Raw genomic sequence first — 19,857 nt, forward strand, 5'->3', positions numbered from 1 at the left:
GAGAGGTTCAGAAACGGAAAGGAAAAATGAGGTATGTATGACATTCTGAGCCAAGGATGAGGTCAGCCACCTTTGGGCTCCAAGCGGGAGAGGAAGGTCATTAGCAGGATGTGAAGGACAAATATTCAGTAATTAAAAGTTTTCCTTGCCCTATATATAGGTCACCAAAAATTATTTCTGATGATAACTCTTATCATGGGCAAGGCCCTTAGTTTAAATTCTTTGAGGGAGAGGTGAAAGTTTCTTGTTTCAGTTGCCTTCAGCTCAAAATAATTCACATGCTAAAGTGGCACAGCTTGAGAGAGGCCTCTTTTGAACCCCTCCACTTTTAATAACCTTATTCAGTTATTCTCGAAACAAATATTGAGCAACTTACTATTTACAAGCTGTACTAGGGACGTCCACAGGTACCTCAATCTCAGTCTAGAACTGAGTTTAGTACCTATTACTCCCAGCCCACTGGGCCTGAATTTCACTTCTCAGTGAAGGTACCACCATCTCCTTTGTCGTCCAGCCTGGAAACTGAGGCAGCCATCATCCTTCATTCTTCTTTACCCCACTTCCACGTCTAAGAAATGACCAACTCTGAAGTCACCTCCTAAATACCAAATACAGTCAATCTGAATTTAAGTAGTATAAGTGTGACATGTAGTTGGAGTCAGTAATCTGTGGAGGGCTGAGTCAAGATCAGGCCTTGATAGGACGTGTAGTAAATTCTCATTCTGTCAGTTTTAGGGTTTGAGATTCACAAGAATAAACTCAGCACAATTTTAGTAACAAGATCTCTAACAAATTTCAGAATTCTTTTATCAGCTTTAATTTTATTATAATTTAGTATTTTTAAGTTTTATTTTTTATTAAAGTTACACAGTTTAAAGAATCAATGGATCCTATAAAGTTTAAGACACATAGCAACTTATGTTTCCCTTATAACTATTTTTTAATTAAGGCTAAGACAGATTCTTCTAGCTTTTACCTCTCCTCTCCCTTATACTGTAAGAGAAGTTTTCCAGTCTATAGAACAAAAGCATAATTTATAGTTCCCTTTCTCATAAAACAGGATTGCTGTTCACATAACAAATTGAATGTCTGTTTGCAGTGGTTTGACACAATTACTTTCTGTTCAGTAAGTAAATACCACTGTTTGTATTTTCCCTTTACAAAAGAGTAAAGTTCTTTTTTATTTTAATTAGCAGCAAATTTTAGTTGAATAGAGAGCATTTTAAGTTTTATGCATAGTCTTTGCTGACTTAGACTTCCAGGGCTAGGAAGAATGTATTTTCTAACAACTGGCAAGAAATTAAGGAAAGGGCTTTTTCTTTCTAAGAGATGGCTTTCCCATTCTTTCCTTTTGATTTATTTTTCCATTTGTTATCTTAGGGACATAATCACCTTTTGCTCTTTAGTTCTGTTTTATTTTTCTCTCTCACTTCTCACTCAGTCCCTTTTTCTTTCAATGTTTCTTCCCAACAGGCCTACGGAAACGTGGGTGTTTTCTGCCCATTATATGAGGTTGACTGATACTCATCCACCATCACTGCCATGCACCTCACCCCCACTGCCTAGGACACCTTAGTCTTCTATCTTTCCCAAATAGGTGCTTATAAAAAACAAACAAACAAACAAACAAACAAAAGAAAACAGAATTTATTGAGATTTCACATGAAATCGATATCTGAAAAGTTACCTTATACATATGTTGTAACCAGTTTATATCTAATTTTTAGAAATTCTTAAAAGAATGTATTTGGGGGGAAGTTTAAAAAGATAAAATTGTCCTCATGAGATAACTAGGCTTGCAATAACTTGCAAGTTATCTTTTTTCTCCCTTCAGATCTAATCCATTGGTGTTTATTCACATGGGGTTTTTTCTTGGTCATTTCTAAAAGCTTCATTTGAAATGACCAGTTTCTTCTGGGGGAATGGATTGAAATAAATAATGGTGATGAATTCCTTTAGAGGTGTGCAGAGGAATTCCAGAAACGTAATTCTTGATAATCCTTTTCTTCCCTATTGCTTTTTCAAGAAACCAAAATAGTGGGCTTAATTTTCTGAGACCAGTGCTCCTTGGCATCCTTATTTAATCATTTCCTGTCCTATCAGCTTGAAGTCATTGAACATTTTTGGTCTTAATTTGGGGGCTATGTTAGAAAATTGGTATTAAAATTTAAAGGTCCAAAAAATTGATCAGAAAGGAAAACCTTAGGAGAAGCTGTTGATTTCATTGTGGCCCCAGAGACTGACAGGTTTAGGTTTGCCTTCGGACACGTAGAGGTAAGATAGAAATTTCCGTCAACCAAATAACAATGGTACATAGAATGCCAGTGTGTGCTTAGTATTATGGTAGTACAAGCTGTGGTTACTGCCTTCCAGGAACTTCTTTCAATGTAACTTATCTTAAAAAGAAGAAGAAAAATTCTTCCAGAGACTGTGGGGTTCTTTCGATCAACTAAGAATTTATTTCATTAGGATTCTAATATTTTCAGGAAGAATTTCAAGATAGATACAACTTGGAGCCAAATTTATGTCAACAAAATTATTTGTGTCATTGTCTGCTCTGGGGTGTCATAGTTGCACCAAGTAAGAATTAAGAACATAGATTTGAAATTCTTATTCAATTTCAGATTGAATAAAGTATCCCTTGGCAGATATTTTTAGAACGGTGGAGCTGCTGAAGGGCTTCCTGTGAGTCAGATTCTTATTCAGAAACTGATATTGAATATTGACTTTAAAACTTTGAATTATTCTTTCCTGAAAATGCAAGCTTAAACTTTCATCAGTGGATTAAATCAAAATATTATATGCATCACACGAATACAATTTTTGGTATCAGAGACAAGTCAGATGATCCCTCTCTTTGGAAAGGGGATATTTTTCATAGATGTGAACTGTCGTGAGCTGGTAGTTATACTCCTGGAGTTGTAATAGGGCTTCAGGAAGGTATGGCTCTAATTTTGATAGGAGAAAGGTTTGAAAAACTGATTTTCTCTTTTCACCATGGTTCAAATTCAAAGCATTCTAAGTGCGGAGAATGAGATTAACAATTACCTTTTTCCATGTTGTTGCCCGAGTGACCTGGTAGAATAGGAATTGGAATTAGTTGCACAGCCCTAGCCAGTCAGTTGCCTTCCTCATTATGCAAAAAAGAAAGCTAAATATGAAAAAATTTTTTGAACTTTGTTGTAAATAGAAACTGGAGCCTTAAGCCGATACACAGATGCAAGACGCTTTTGTTGTGTCTGATCTATTATGGTGGCAATTAATTATGTGTAAGCTAGATCTGCTTAATCTTAAATGTTAAGGCAAAGGTGATTAGTCACCTTACGAAAAAATAATCTGCTGCTTGTTTTTTCTGTTTTTGTTTTGCTGATATTTTTAAAGAGTGAGTATAGTTACATTAAATAAGCTATTGGTGAATTAGGAAACAGGTTGAGGCAGTAACTCAAAGTCACGGGAATTTTGTGTTAACTGAGGGTACTGCCACCTCCAAGGAGGCAAAGGGACAAAATAAAACCAGAAACACTGAAATTTTTCATAGTCCCAAAATGAGCTAGTAAGAGGCAGTTTTAAACTAGAGATGTCAATGTTGTGGTACGGTCAAATCTAAGACCCACAGAGCCAATTGAGATGAACTGTGAGCCTTTATTAGCTGGCCAGCGACTGACTCTCTACCACACAGGGTTAGAGGAGATCAGCCCCAAGCTTCCAGAGGAGGTAGCTTATAAAGCCTAGAACCACATCAAACAGGCAAGCAGGTTTACAGAAGCAGAGGTTGGCCATTTGAAAATTTTCCACCCTTAACAGTCAGCTTTCTATTCTTATACACTTTCTATTCTATTCTTTGTTCTAAAAGCTGGGACAGTTTTAGTAACCAGTTGAATAAATTATTTTGGTAAGTCATGGGTATTGAAATTATTTGTTCAGCGTCAAGCATTTTGGATAGGAAGTGTTAATGGAGTCACTTTCTTGTCTCGCTTTCATTAACTTGGTCATAGGACAAAATTGCCCCATATTTTATGTTTTAAAATGTGTATTTGGTAATTTTTAGAGAAAGTTTAAAAATTAGAAATCTGGCTAAAAGTTTTCAGTAACTTAATTAGATAAAATATTCTAAAATATCTTAGTATGGCTTATGTCCTAAATTTTTATTTTAAAAATCTGTTATGAGTTAATCGACTCATATATATGCTTCTGAATTCTTTTATGTTACTGGCATAACTAGCCACTAACATTCATAATGTAAGATTCTTAACCAAAGACTTCGAGTAGACCTATATATGTGTACAGTACTGTTTATAACCTAAGTGTGTATATTAAATGTCTTAGAATGTTACATTTTGTGGATTTTACGTAGTACATATTACAGAGAGGCTGTGTCCCATGTAAAGGCCTGAGGCTTTGCTTCCTGAATACTGAGGTGAAAATAGGAACATAGAGGACGTAAGCTCCTTCAGCATCTCATCAGTGTTATAACCAAATAACATTGAATGAAGTGATCTTATTCGAGGACCTGCCGATGGCCTTTTTGGTGAATCTCTAACAAAACAATTTGTAAATGTTAGCCACTTTAGACTGACTAATAATGCCACTCTTGTAACATGGGCACCAAAACCGACTTTACCCAGGCAACTGGGCAACGAAAAACAAGGGCTTTTCTCCCCCTACAGCTGTGTGCCTGCCATGGCCAGGAGCCAAGGTGATAGACCTATCTGAGATCTTTTCCCTTGAGGCTAAAGGGGAATCTGGCCAAGCATTTGATAGAATGCTTAACTCTGTTTCCTTCCCCCATAAATTAGGTAAAAATGCTCCCCACCAGCACCAAACTGCGGCCTAGATTTCTGAGTCATCTTCTAGGTAGCTCTTCCCTCCCCACTGATGGTAGGCTTTCATGAGGATGGTTTAGTCCCAGAGAAACTCATTCATTCACAGTGGGGAAATGAGGCAGAGTCTTTGCAAGGCCATAATTGGATTTAAAATCCTCGCTGTTACAAAACGGTTCTACATTTCTTGAATATTGGGTAGTCCCAAATGGGAAATTGATAAAAAGATTGAACTCTATATGCGAAAAGAAATAATCTCTAAACATTCTTTTGAGGATTACCCGCCTCCTACAGTTTATAGGTATCTTCGTTTCTAATTTATGATAGTCAAATAGGGAGGAAACTGGAGAAAGACCTTTGTTCATAATGTTTCTTATGGTAGAGAAAATTAAATGTTTTTTTGTCATTTAAATTTCACATAAACTTTAAGGTTTGTAAAATCATAATCCAACCTGTAGCCTTTTGCCAATGTAATGATGCAGTTTTGGTTCAAAACTGGATTATGATAGTCCCCTCTTATCCATGATTTGCTTTTCAAGGTTTCAGTTACCGCGGACTACTGTGGTCTGAAAACATTAAATGGGAAATTCCAGAAATAAACAACTTATAAGTTTTAAATTGCGCACCATTTTAAGTAGTGCGCTCAAATCTCCTGCCATCCGACCCTGCCCCACCCAGGATGTGAATCATCCCTTTGTCGGTGTATCCACACCGTATGTGCTACCCAGCCATTAGTCATTTCTGTTATCCGATCGACAATCACAGCATTGCAGTGCTTGTGTTCAAGTAGCCCTCATTCTACTTAATAATAGCCCCAAAGTGCAAGAGTAGTGATGCAATTCGGATATGCTAAAAAGAAACCATAAAATCTTCTTTTAAGTGAAAAGGTGAGTAGATTATGATAAGACATTCTGAGAGAGAGGTAAAGAGAGAGAGAGGGGTAAGGGAGAGAGAGAAACCACATTCACATAACTTTTATTACAGTATATTATCATTGTTTATTTTATTATTGTTGTTAATCTCTTACTGTGCCTAATTTATAAGTTAAACTTTATCATAGGTTTGTATGCATAGGTAAAAACATAGTATGTGCATGGTTTCAGGCATCTGGTGGGGGTCTGGGGAAACTACTGTTCTGTATCCTTAGTTAGCATTTGACGTTTTCTGCTCTGGGCACAGAAAATGATAAATTATTATAATTTTGACTATTTCCATTTGGTCAGTTTAACAGCTCTGTCACTGTGTCTACTGTTGACGAAGAGGTAGAGGAGACTGTGGGTAGGGAAGTTGCTGACTCGTCCGCGCAGGGTGCCACAGTGACTGAAAAACAGCTGGAGCTCTAGGGCATGAGCTAAAGGAGTCTACGGGAGCTGGCTGAACTGGAAGCCAAGAAAGCAAAAATGAAGGGGACCTTGATTGACAACCACTTCAAGTGATCAGGACCTTTTCTCTGAACTCAGACAAGAGACGAACATTTAGATCAGAGGAAGAACAACTTTTTCTCAATTACATGGACTGATTCCTACCTTTATACCCACTAGAAAGCTTTCTATTGCTTTCCATTGGTTCTCCCACATTCAGTGAGGTCTTTGAGTCCATCTGACCTGCTTTCTAGAAATGAATTTTTAAAATCTTTACATAGGTCTTCTGTCCTGTTTTTTGTCTGTTTGGTGTAAACTTCTTCAGTTGTGTGGAAACTGTGACTAGATCAGTGCTCGAATGTCTCTAGTTTCTGAAGTAGCTGTTCTTATTCCATCTTTAAAGCTAATAAAATGTGTAATGATTTTTTAAAAGATAACTATACAGTATTTCCCAGCTGTTACTATCTACTGGAGAAGCACTCAGATAAATAACAGTAAATCACCACTCTCTACACTGTTTAGAACATATTAACTTGAATTATGGGAGATCATTATTGTTCAGATTTCATTAAAACTTCATAGTTATCCCATTATATATTGAAGATGCCAAATATATAAACCTGAGAATGGTCACCATAGGGTTCCCTGCTTTCTCACTCAAGTCTCTACCCTCTACTCAGAATGCCTTTCGACAACCTCATCTCATCTTCCTCAGTGTATGCATAGCATCACAGCACCAAATTACAAACTCCTTTTAAGGCTCAACTCAGGTGTACCATCTTCCATTAGAGTCTCTGATTTTCTATCATCCTATGCATGGGGGTTGATGGTATTTTTTTCATTCTTTATCAGGCCCCCACAAACTCCACATTCAGCTTTGTTTGATAGTTAGGTGTAGACTCGTGTTTTATCTCCTCTACCACACTAATTTACTTGAGAGCCAGCATCTGTAATCTCTATCTCATACCTTTTGTTAATCTCCCAGTGGACCTGTACTGTAAATCCTTTTTTGAAAAGATGGATGAATGTTGAAAAATCATACAAAAGAGCAACTCTTTAGTGAATCAGAACATTGTTGGCAGGCACGAAGCCTTTGTTGATCACTTTAAAAAAAAAAAACACTTAGCAGCTCTCCCTGGGTACAAATAAGAAAAATTAACTCTAATTGAGCCAGGATAAGGCACTAAGAGTAACTTAGTTATAAATCAGATTGAGGGCTAAGATTCAGTTAACACTAGTGCAGGAAGAATTTATCAAGACTAAAAGACTGGGTTTATCTAATCATTACTAACTATATTAAGTTTGCTTTTTTGATGGGCAGGAGAGGGTGGCTTGAGCCAAGTTAATAAGCAGATTGCTCTTATAGTTGGGAGTTTATTGGGTTCTTAATAAATAAACTCCCGGAAGAATTTATGTGCTGCTGCAGCAGAGTGAATGTCTCTAACTTAAAGGAGGCATCAGGTTGTTTTCCAGCCTTCAGATTGCTGGGTTTTTTTTTTTTCTGATTGTGCTACTAGCCTTCATATTTTTGCAAGACCGTGGAAGCACTGATACTATTGATGATTTTTTGTTTTATTTTCTCTCAGGTGATTAATAAACAGAGTCTGTTGTCACTTAGTTTATAAGTACCAGGTATAATCTGGTGAGTAATTCAACTTCAGTCAGTGTAACTGTAGAATGTTCCATATTTTAGACACAATCCAAGTCTGAAGCATTTCTGTTTCAGAAACTGGGACAGCTTCCAAGTTACTTTTGTGAATGCTTTCATTTCTCCTGCCAGACTCATTAACTCAGCCTGTTCACCTTGGGGAAATTATAGTTTCAGACTTGTACTTTCTATAAAAACTATCCTCTTAAAAGAATGTAATGATCGATTTAATTCAGAACGTTCAGACTCAAGCTTTTGAAAAGTTTATTCTAAAACCTGTTGTTGTTAATTTGACCAGCAGAGAATGGTTAAAATGAAGAAAGAAATCACAATCATAACATGCAAATTATCAGCATTAAAGGATGTGGAATTCAATAAATATTTCTATTTTCATATTCCATGTCTCAGATTTTATAGACTCATCAAGCTAAATAATCTCAGTCATTTTAGACCAGTATTTCTTAATTTTTCCTTGTCATATGAATCTTTTTGAGATTATGGTGACAACTGTGGATTGATTCTCTTCTCAGAAGAATACTTGCACACAAAAGTTTGTATTCAGATTTAAGACACTCTCACTCTTAAAGTCTATGCATGGATCCTAGGTGAAGAAAAACCTGTTCTAGTCCTCAGGGGTCTGGAGAAGTGACCCACCCCAAATCACACAGCTTCTGTAGCTGAATACTCTATTAGTCTGTTTTTCTTCTTCTACTATTCTTTTTCTTTCTTTAAAATCCATTCAGAATTTATAAAACTTAAAGGAAGGCTAGGGATTTTAAGCCTTAAAATCAACTATTTCAGCTTTGGCATACCCAATGAGGAGATTAAAGTGTAGTAACACCCAAAACATTTAAACCATTTACTTAGAACTAAGCCCAGTTTTTTATAACTTGCTGTAGTTATTCAAGGGCTAATCCAAGACCCCTAGTTGGTGTAATTACTCCATCAGTTTCTTAACTGGGGTACCTACATCTAAATTTATCATATCTGTCAATCACTATAGAGCGCTAGTTCTGTTTATTCATCCTATCTACATTTCTTTTTGTTGCGCTTCCCAAAGCCACCGCCTCCCCCTACCCACCCCCCACCCCTCATCGCTATGCTCAACCTGACCTACTAAGCCATCTTAGAGAGAAATCAAGCTGAAAGCATCGCAATAAGTATTAGATGCTACTTATTATTTAAATCCACTTCTGTTGCCTCCTAGCAATGTACCTGTCATCACGTTACTAATTTTCTTTGTATTTCCATATCCTCATCTGTAAAATTGAACCTAGTACCTTTTATCTTATAGTTCATCATGTTGTAAGAAATAAATGTAGCCCCTAAAGTCAGTTAAGTGACAATTTTCACTATTTCCTGCTGCACTCGTCACATTCTTTATTGGAGTCAGGCAGGTGTCTCCAAGTACTTAGTGCTTAATCCTTTACAGTGTTATTTTTGCATCATTTGTTCTTTATTAACTGAGTTCCTTCTCTGTTTTAGTCACTGATGTGTTGGGTTGGGGGAATGTGTCTTGTTCTCTTTTTATTCGTCGTAGTTTCTTTATTGATACTAATATATACAACTTCAGCAGTCTTTTCTATAAAATTCGATTGTTAAATTAACAGAAAGCTATTTATGAAGCTTTTCATAATAAGTTCTCCCAGTTTTACATTATTAAGAGAACAGTTATTTTATTTTTAGTGAAGAAACACTTGCATGTAAGAGACTCTTCTTTTTGAAGTCTAGATTTCTATCCCCAGAGTGATACAGAGCAGCTAATAATGTGGCAAAACTCAGCTTCTACTCCTGTGCTTCCACAGGCTAGGAGCCAGCACTGCGCCTCTGCTGTGTTGGGTAGGACCCCTAAACTGGGCAGAAGGAAAGTTTCAGCTCTTAATCCTCTGTCTTGATCATATTCTTGTCATTTGAAAAAATGATTAGGCATATGCCTAATAGATATAGCTATTCATAAAATATTAATTATTCTAACATACATTATAAAAAATTAAAATAGAGAGGATGAGCTTTTTAAAAGAGCGAGTCTGTTATTTTTTTCCTAAATCCCGGGGGGATTATACGACTAGCATCCTCTTTAAAATCATTCTTTAATCCTTTGGACTGGGCTCAAGTCCCTAATCCTGCTTAATTGCTTGATTGCACCATTTATCTCTACAACTGGATTGTAAACTACCCGAGGTTAGAGACAATGTCTTATCTTTCTTCTGTAGCCCACAGCAAGGCCTAGTACAGTTTTTTTACATTATAATTATTCAGTACTGTATTTACTTGTGTTGATTAATTTCTTGGGACATTTCAGAGTACTGTTTCAATGATTGTTAACAAAAGGAAAAAAATCCTGAGCCCTATTCTGCCTTAGCAATTCTGGGTTTTATTCCTGATATTATTCATCTTGTAGAAGTAGAGATAATCAAGCCCATCTCCATTTATAATTTTGTAGAAATAAATATACTAAGTGCGATGAAATGATTTATTTGGGGTAGGACGGAAATGGTGCAATCTGAGAAACAAACTCGTGTCAGTACCCGAATCTGTTTTTGTTCTTGAAATTTTTGTCTTTTAGTGTCTTATCCAATGGCTGAGTGCTAAATTGTAGCATTTTCTTTTTATACTTTATAGTTAATTTGCACTGGTATTACTCATGTTCTCACTGTTTAGATATATTACTTTGTATTTTATATTTTTCTCTGGACCAATACTATGTCCTTTGATTTTCAAAACCTTTTTAGATTTTGAAAATTGGCTATTTGCAATTGCATTTAGAAATTCCTTGTAGCTATTTAGTTCTTTGATTATTAAAGGCTTAACGTAACCTTGGTCTGTGGCATTCCTATATTGTTATCTTCTCTTTCTTGGTAGAGAAAACGAATCAAGAAAGAAAAAACTAAGAACAGTTTATTGTCGGTTGCAAATCAAGGCAACCAAAGAAATGAAACCAAACACTGGTTTCCAAATTTGTAGTTCATTTGTGTCTCTGTGGATTATGTCATTCCTTCATAAAAGCTGCAGTACTCTGTACTTAGTAATAAAATTCACTAAATTAAATCATAGCTGTTACCAATTGTAACTTAAAAGTTTTGGAATTTTCATTATTTCATTTGCTTGATAGGTATATTAATCAATTTTTTTTCCCCTTCAAAATTTCAAGGGCTTATAATGGCAGATGTTTTTCTTGCTCATGGCTATGCACGTCAGTTGGGATGGCTCTGCCCTACATGTCTCTCCTTCTCCTTGTACTAGCAGCATCCCGGACACGTTCTTCTCGGGGGAATGGCAGGACTGTAAGAATGCAGGCCAAACCACCCAAGCACATTTAAAGCCTCTGCCCATATCGCGTCTGCTAAAATCCCATCAGCCAAAGCAAGTCAGCGGCCTAGCCTAATGTCAGTGGACAGGGCACATGTATACTCAGTCCCTAACAGGAGGCTGTGCAAAATGACAGGACAAAGGATCTGGATATCAAATCCTGTTAAAGAAGAGTGAAAAATTGGGGGAAATAATTCAGTCTACCACTGTAGGGAAGCAAGCCATTAAAACAATCATTAATTTGCTAATGTAAGTCCTGTGGACTGTGAACATGACGACACTTTTTTTCCATGAGAAACTTACAACTTATTTGACTGGTATTTTGAAGATTCTCCAATGCTCTGAATTTCTTTCAATAATGCCCCTTTAATGCAAAGTTATTGTTTAGTAGTAGAAATGAAAATAAATGATAGTAATATTAATTGCCTTCCATGCTTTGAGAAAGAACTAGAATTGCTGATTGCTTGAAAAAATTTAAGAGATTAAATGGGAATAAGGTAGAAAACTGCCTAAACAAAGATCATTTTTGCTTAGTAAACTGTTAAGAGATATAAATTAAACACATAGAATTGAAGTGGAGGGAACAGGATTAAGCTAAATTAACTCATACTAAGAAAATTGATTTCTGAGACACAGAAAAACACCTCAAAAAAGGCATTAAAACAACTATTCTCACTTAGACAAGTAGGGAGAAAATTCAGAATTGATATGTTAGACTGCTAGGTAATCATAAGATTATATTAAAGTTGGTTTTAATATATTTTATCACTAAGTACAAAAGCAAGTTTTTATATTAGTATTATGCCTACTAAAGCCTGCAGAGGATTAATAGTTCCTTAGAAGCTTTTTTCTTGAAATGATGCTAGGTGTGGCTGCTCGATTTGTTAATATTTACTGTTTTCTTTATCGCTTGTATTTATCCTTGAATAGAAACAATCTTTGTAGTTTGCAAATGACCTTTTACAGCTCGCATTGGTAATATTTCATAGAAGGCACACAGAATTCACTTTGTTTGAGCAGGATGGAATGATACGAAACTCAAAGGAAATGGTGCTTTATTATGGTGTGTATTATTACAATCATATCTCCTTTAAAGGTATGAACAAGGAAACTAAAGGAGATGTGTATTGCAAAGCTGTGCGATATTGGGCATAACCTACTCTACCTTTTTTGTCATGGAATTGAAAGTTTATTTTATCTCTGGTAGATGTACTTGGTTTTACAAAACAAATGTATTCATGGAGAATATATAGCTTTCTTTAAAGAAAGGACACCCTTATTATGCTTGATCCTCTTTAGCTTTCAGAATTATGAAGTGCCATGTAAAGATCCTTATGTCACTATTACTTTATCTCTAGTACATTCTTCTCCATTTTCCCCATTACTAGATTGTACCATTCATTGATGGGGAAGGGATTATGTCTCTTCTGGTATATTTCTCCTTAGCAGTTTAAAACATATATGTCCTATTTTATTCCTTATATTGAAGAAACATACTCAGTTGAATATGCAGATTTCTTGTTTTGGGTTTATTTTGGTGGTGTGTGAAAACTTGAGAGTTTTTTTTTTTTTTTTTAACATCATCTCTTTCTTTTTTTCCTTTTAGCCTGAAAATGAGATTTCTTCAGACTGTAATCATGTAAGTATGACTTTTTCATAATTCACCATATGTGCTTTATATATATGATGACAAATCTTAGGATGCTTTTCCTGTTTTGGGAAGCATTATAGTTTTAGATTATCTTATTCTTAAAAAGAGGACGATAAATCTTGTTTAAGGGCCATGATAAATATCCTTCCACTGTAGAAACAGTAAGTTCTGCCAAGTATTTCTGTATTTAAGCTTAAATTTTTCTTTAGTTACAGCTACCATATGAAAATAATCGTTTCTATGCTTATCAGGTTTACAGCTTTAGATTTCCGTATTTTAAAATTGTTTCAGTAGCTGCAGCAGTGACTATAGGTCCTTCAAAGCCTAAAATATTGATGTTCTGGCCCTTTGCAGAAAAAGTTTGCTAACCTCTGCCCCAGCCTATGGATAGAAATATAAATAAGAAAACTTCTTTATAAAGCAGTCAACTTAAAATGCATATATGCTTTGGCCTAACATTTCTACTTCTAGAAATTTATGTGTACTTAATAGATTAAAATATGTCCATAAAAGGATATTTGTTGTAGCATTATTTATAAAGCAAAAGATTAGAGAGAGAAAAAAATCTCAAAATTCATCATTAGACCAAATCTGGCAGAGGGGAAACCCAAAAAGAAGCAGCTCTGTACCTTAGAACCCCAAAGAGCTGGAAAATAGTAAGGATATGAAAGGAGAAAGGGGAGCAGTAGTATACAGAAAGCAGAAGGATGGATATCGTAAAAAAAGACAAGATTAGGACAGAGACACAGAGGAAAGAATGGGTGAGGATACATGGGGGTGGCCGCCTCCAGGCCCAGGAGAGGGGCCTCAGACATCAGCGCTGTCCACAGCTCGATCTCGCACTTCCAGCCTCCAGGATTGCGAGGAAATACATTTCTGTCGTTTAAAAAGCCAGGATGTGGTATTTCTCTATGAGAACCCCAGCAATCTAATACATGTGGATTGGTGTTAAATTTTTCCTATTAAAGGTAATGGAACAAATATTAAAAATTGAATAGCTTTCCACCTAGCAGGGAATCCAGGAATGAATTAATGTCATTAAACAAGAGATAAGAGAGTTCTGAATAAGTTTTCGGCCAGTGAAGTTGACAATGCTGACGCAGTGGACAAATTCTTAGGAAAACACTTTCCAAAACTAACACAAGTAGAAAATCTGAGTAACTCTATGTTTATTTAAAAAATTGAATCTAAATAGAAATCTTCCCATTTAATTCAATTTTAGTTGTTTGAGCTTTTATTATGGGAAATTTTCTAATGTTCATAATTGGACTGAAGGTTGCAGGGTAGTAAGTTAATATACAAAAATAAGTTGCATTCCTATTGACCAGCAATGAATAATTTAAAATGAAATTAAAACAATAATTTACATTAGCTTCAAAAAGAATTGAATACTTAGGAATAAGTGTAACAAAAGCAGTGGTGAGTTTACCATATGGTGTTAAGAGTTTTAAAGGAATGAAGATATGCCTGGAAACTAGACTCTGAGCTTCATAAAATTAATCCCTGAAAGTGCTGTTGATTGTGCAACCTACAACTAAACCCACCAGATCTGAGCTTCTGGGTTAGACTTTTTGGTTCAAGCGGAATTTAACTTATACTACCTATTTATATTTTCTCTGAAAAGTTCACCAGAGATTTTAGTCCAGTTATAATTTTTTTTTCTTAAAAAAAAATTGTTCTGAAGTAAAAGAAGAAAAAAAAATGTGTCTGAATGGTTGTTTTATTTTGTCTGCACATTTTTTTCCTTTTATCTTTAAATGCAGTGACATTTTATCTTCTCTGTACGTTAACTGAAGTGTGAATATGCTTTATCCAACTAGGTGCAATGAACTTTTATCATTTTTTTTTATCATGATTTATAATACATCATGTTTGTTATAACTGATGGTAAATTTCACACTAACTGGATTTTCGTTTCTTTGTTTTTTCTCTTGTACTTAGTTGTTGTGGAATTATAAGCTGAACCTAACTACAGATCCCAAATTCGAATCTGTAGCCAGAGAGGTTTGCAAATCTACCATATCAGAGGTAGGTTGTGAAAGAATTTTGTGAGTCTTTAATGGCATAGAAGAGAAAGTTACATCTCTTTACCAGACCAATCATTAAGGGAGCAATGACTCATTTAGTTACTTTACTTTTCTTGGTTTTCACACCTGTATTAGTAGAGACGGAGGCCAAAACGGGTGTAATTAGATTTCTTTTTGTTAACATTCACCTAGACTAACAGTAGGATGCTGTCGACTCATACAAGTTGATAATCTCTGTTGGTCCCCAACCAGAGAATACAACTGCTTCTGTCATCAGTGCCACTCTCACACATTGCACAATCTGCTTATGTCTGAGGCATATCGAAATGGTTTCCCCAGGGGGCTTAGAAACATTTCTAAGTGTTGTGGCTATGCAGTTGGATCAGTTGAACCACAGAGGTATATACTTCAAATAATAGGAGTTAGCATTAAAAAGGTATGTAAAAAGATTGTTAGGTATGTTGTATTATAATTGGATGTTGAGTATAAAGACAAAAATAATTAATAAAAATGTGTAGCATTGTATGGATGCAAATTGGGGGAATTTTTCAATTATTTTCTTGGCTTAGTGTACACAACAAATCTTAATGAAAACTGTGGTATTGAAAATTTTATTTTTTATTTTTTGTCATCAGTGATAGAAATTCCAGACAGCCAGAGATTTCTGCATACTGAAGTGTAGGAATTATAAAGCAAACAGTTGCTATTTTTCCATCGCAAAGTCAATAATCACAGATCCTGCAACATCTACATCTTCCCTCAGACTACCCCATCTGATGACGTGAAGACCGCTTTCTCCTGAGCTCTTAAGGAGGACCCTACCCCGACCATATAAGCCCTCAGCTTGTGTTCCTCACTTGCGTCATTATGGGATCTTGTAGAACCTGTTTTCTTTGTCAGATGTTCTAATCTCGTATCAGATATGTTTTATTCTTTATAGCAGTGACCCTTTATATTTATTTACCTTGGAGCCTCACAGTAGAATAGCATGTCTGTGAAACATTGAGCTTTAGCTTCTAGCTTCAGTATCCCGCTCTTCAAACTCCCTTAGCTAGCCATATGACTAGGTATACATACCAGTTTGATTGCCATGTGGAAAATTTAGCTCAGGATATATGCAGATTTATCACAATAATTTCACTCTTTACGAGCTTATTTTACACACACACACACACACACACACACGTGTGTGTGTATATTTAATAAATAAGCTGGCTTCCTTGTAATGTATATGTAGTGATGGGCCTCATGTAATCTTTTGGGGTGTTGTGGTTCTATAAAAGATTCGGGTAACAAGGGCACTTCTTGCTTCCTAGAGGGTGATTATACTGGGCTCAAGAAAATTAAATATCAGGAAGAACATAGTTGTCAACAAAACATTTTATTCTACATATCCCTCCTATCTTCTTTTTTAATTTTGGAATCCTACTTCCAAGGCTAAAACGACATCACAAGAATATCTGTAATTCAAACTTATTTACTTTCCACGATTGAGCCGAATTCTGCCTGTTCTCCTCCTGCTTCATGTCAAAAATAGAATGAATCTTCTCCCTAGCCACTTCAGCATTTACACCTATTCATAAATATGTTGATGGTTTAATGCTGATTTTGCTGTTAACCCTGGAAATTTTCCTTCTGTCATATTAAAATTCTGTCCAATAGAGTAGTTGAAAAAAAGCATAAACTTCTAAATAAAACACTACATATCCTATTGTAATCGGTGAACTGAAATGCAAAACAGGTACTACATCTCTGTTTTTCAGTAACTGATTAAAGATACATATACATTAACTTCTTATTGGTGCTGCAGTTCAAGTTGTGCTCGTGGTTTTTCTTCATATTTTTAAACTATTGATTGCCCAGGATTAAAAGCCTGTGTGAATACTTCTACTTCATTAAATTTTTAAACCCAGGTGTCTACCACTAATCTGGGTTTTGTTTGTTTGTTTTTGTTTTTTGTTTTTGTTTTTGATGTATGTTCCCCCCCCCCCCCAGTGGTTGGATTACAAGTGCTGAGACTTTCAAGGAGCTATTTCTTCTTTCACTTTAGTAACTTGGTTTTGCAAAAAAAAAAAAAAAAAAAAAAAAAGGAAAAAAAACTTTTCCCAGAAATATATTCATTGCCCTCTTTTAAGGCATCACAAAAAAAGAGCTGAAAGAATTGCATTCCTCTTGACTGTTGAGGATCCATGCACCTCTTAAAACCAGTATGACTATTTACTTAAATTCCAACCTCTGTTTCTTTAAAAGTAAGCACAATTTTCTGTCTCGAACTGAGTCTTTGACTTGGTAGGAGCTAAACATAAGAGACCCCGTGGCCTATAGGATGGATGTGGTGTGTCCTGCACCAAGCACCTTTTGGAAAAGGAGATTGTATTTGTTTTGCCCTGTGTGCACGTTTATGATAGGTGGTATGATAGTGGAGAATGGTCTCTGTTGGTTTCAAAAAACCTATAAAACAATACCTTTTCATTTGTATTCAAAATAAACATTTAGATTTGGCTCCTTTCTCTTGTCAAAACTGCCATTTTTGTTTGTTTTTAATTTCTCCAAATCCAATAGGCTTTTTCCAAACAACTTTCCTTTGCTTTATAATTCAAGCTATAAATAGATTTCACTTTTTATTCTTGAATTTTAGCATCTTGGGGCTAGTTTGCTTCATTAGCACTTGTGGTTTAGCATGCACTTTGCAGAAACCCTAACCATGTGGAATCACTCTGTGCTCGATCCACTAGATCATATGTCTCAACCATCCAAATTAGATTTGCAGTGACCTTCTCCTTCTCAAACTTCTTACCAGACTGCACTGAACATTATTTTAAACATGATTCTGTTCCAGACCACAGCTGGGATTCTAGCATGTTGAGAAACGCATGTCCAAAGTCATAGTTAAGTCAGAACACATTAATGTCATGTCAAGAAGTAATATTACGTCTCTCCTCCTTCCCCCAGTCGGTCATTAGGTTTATCTAGCAATAATAGTTTGCTGTGTAGTTGGCCAGGGACTGCAACTAAATTTCAGTTCTGCACCTGTTTTCCAGACCCGTTCCCTAGATTAATCTCCTCACCATCCATAGCATTCTTTGCATGGATAAAGGGACTTCTCAGTAGAACCATTTAGAATGATAGAGCTATTCTAAAACTGTAGATGTTAAAAGCTTTTTAAAATTATACTCAATAAAGTTGAAGTTTTTAATAGCTCTTTTTACTCCATTTGGACATGAGTTGTACCCGGCATTTGTAAATGTATGTATTTTCTTGCAAAACACTAACCATGTATTTCTTAGAGGGCACAGCAATCTGAGTAGGCATGACACTATCAAGAAAATATCAGACGTTCTGTCTTTTGTAAGGGTTTTTTTTTTTGTGAGACTAGAATACTTGTGTAAAACAGTCACTTTCTTTTGAGCAGATTAAAGAATGTGCTGATGAACCAGTAGGAAAAGGTTACTTGGTTTCCTGCTTGGTGGATCATCGAGGCAACATCACTGAGTACCAGTGTCACCAATACATCACTAAGATGACGGCCATCATTTTCAGTGATTACCGTCTAATCTGTGGCTTCATGGATCACTGCAAAAATGACATCAACATTCTGAAATGTGGCAGCATTCGGCTTGGAGAAAAGGTATTTACTACACTGGCTTCACCAAAGAGGTCTTACAAACTCGATAAATGAAAAGCTTTGTATAACTGGCATGGGGAAATTTAGTTCTGGAGGTGGCCTTAAAGTTGAGGTCCAGACAGCCCAAGATCTAAGGCTACTCGACCTGTGAATGCATCTCATCTATTTGTGACAAAATGTTTCAAGACAGTATGGAGAAGTAGAGGAATTAATAGCTGCTGAGAGTAGTGTTATCTCAAAATACTAAACCATTTGTTGGTTATTTGTAATGTTCCTCTGACAAAGCATTTTCTAGTCTCATGGGAATAGTAGTTGGGTTAGGAGAGACTTGAGTTCTCAAACATTTCTCTGCATATAACTCACTGTTTCCATAAAAAAAAGGCACTAGCACACCAGTACAAAAGAAGATATTTAAATATTAGAAAATTTTAAGATATATGAAAGTAATTCTAACTTGTCAGAAGACAGGCACTCTATAAATGTGATATATAATTTTCAGCTCAGAAGAACTAGTTTTAGTAAAGACAGGAAAGAAAATAACTAGCAAGCTAGTTTCTTCTTCTCTAATTACATCTGATCTTATTTTATTCTGTTGTTCAGAAGGTCACAATGGAGATTTGACCAGGTTTATTCTGAATTTGTTTGCTCAGCAAAAATGAAAAACTCCTGAAGAGTAACAGATGCCAGTGGGGGAGAGAGTCTGGGACCCACGTAGGCGTCAACTGTTAATTACCACTGCTCATTGACCTGTTAGGAAATATGACAGAAAATAAAATCCATTTGTCTCTTCGCCCCTATATGTTCGTTGCACTATGCTTCTGTCTTCTGTCACTGAGAAAGGAGGCATGGTGTTCTATACTGGAACCATACACACCACTTCAAGCGAGGATTTTAGTGCTGGTTATTGTCTGTCTATCACCAAATGCCTTTCCTTGATACCAGCACAGAGCTCTGGCCCTTTCACAGGGCACCTCTGAGTCTATCTTGAGAGCACCATGAACTTGGCGTACTGCTTTCAGGCAGCTAAAAAAAGGGCCAGTTTTAATAAAGAAGGCACATTTTTTTTCCTTTCCTGCAGACTCTAGAAATGGCACAAAAGCACTTAAGTCACCTTAAAGTTCCTCTGACATATTTACAGTGTTGGAGATTTTATCCAGTTGCAAACCTCACTCTTAAAAGTCTTGACATAAGTGTTAGACACATTTTCAGGAATTAGTGATAACATATTTCATATTTGTGATTAGTGGTCCACACTTTAGAGTGGACCATTACAACTCACCTCTGTTGACAACCCAGATAATTGCTGGTTAGCTTCCCACTAGCAGTCCGAATTGTCAATATAAAACCTGCTTCCAGCGGTATGTGTGAGTTACTAAGTCTGCAGTGACTAAAATAATTGCAGAAAATAGCAGTGCT

At 35.9% G+C, this 19,857-nt stretch overlaps 1 protein-coding gene across 1 annotated transcript in view; it reads left to right on the forward strand.

Annotated features, from left to right (window-relative positions):
- GLG1 (golgi glycoprotein 1) overlaps nt 1-19,857 on the forward strand; it is a 99,378-nt gene that overhangs the window by 42,923 nt on the left and 36,598 nt on the right. The window contains exons 2-4 of the mRNA XM_016143970.2: nt 12,745-12,777; nt 14,731-14,817; nt 18,229-18,444. Of these exons, the coding sequence (XP_015999456.2) occupies nt 12,745-12,777; nt 14,731-14,817; nt 18,229-18,444 (336 nt within the window). The remainder of the gene's footprint in view (nt 1-12,744; nt 12,778-14,730; nt 14,818-18,228; nt 18,445-19,857) is intronic.

The sequence above is a fragment of the Rousettus aegyptiacus genome, unplaced genomic scaffold (assembly GCF_014176215.1).
Source record: "Rousettus aegyptiacus isolate mRouAeg1 unplaced genomic scaffold, mRouAeg1.p scaffold_m13_p_14, whole genome shotgun sequence".
Taxonomy (NCBI): domain Eukaryota; kingdom Metazoa; phylum Chordata; class Mammalia; order Chiroptera; family Pteropodidae; genus Rousettus; species Rousettus aegyptiacus.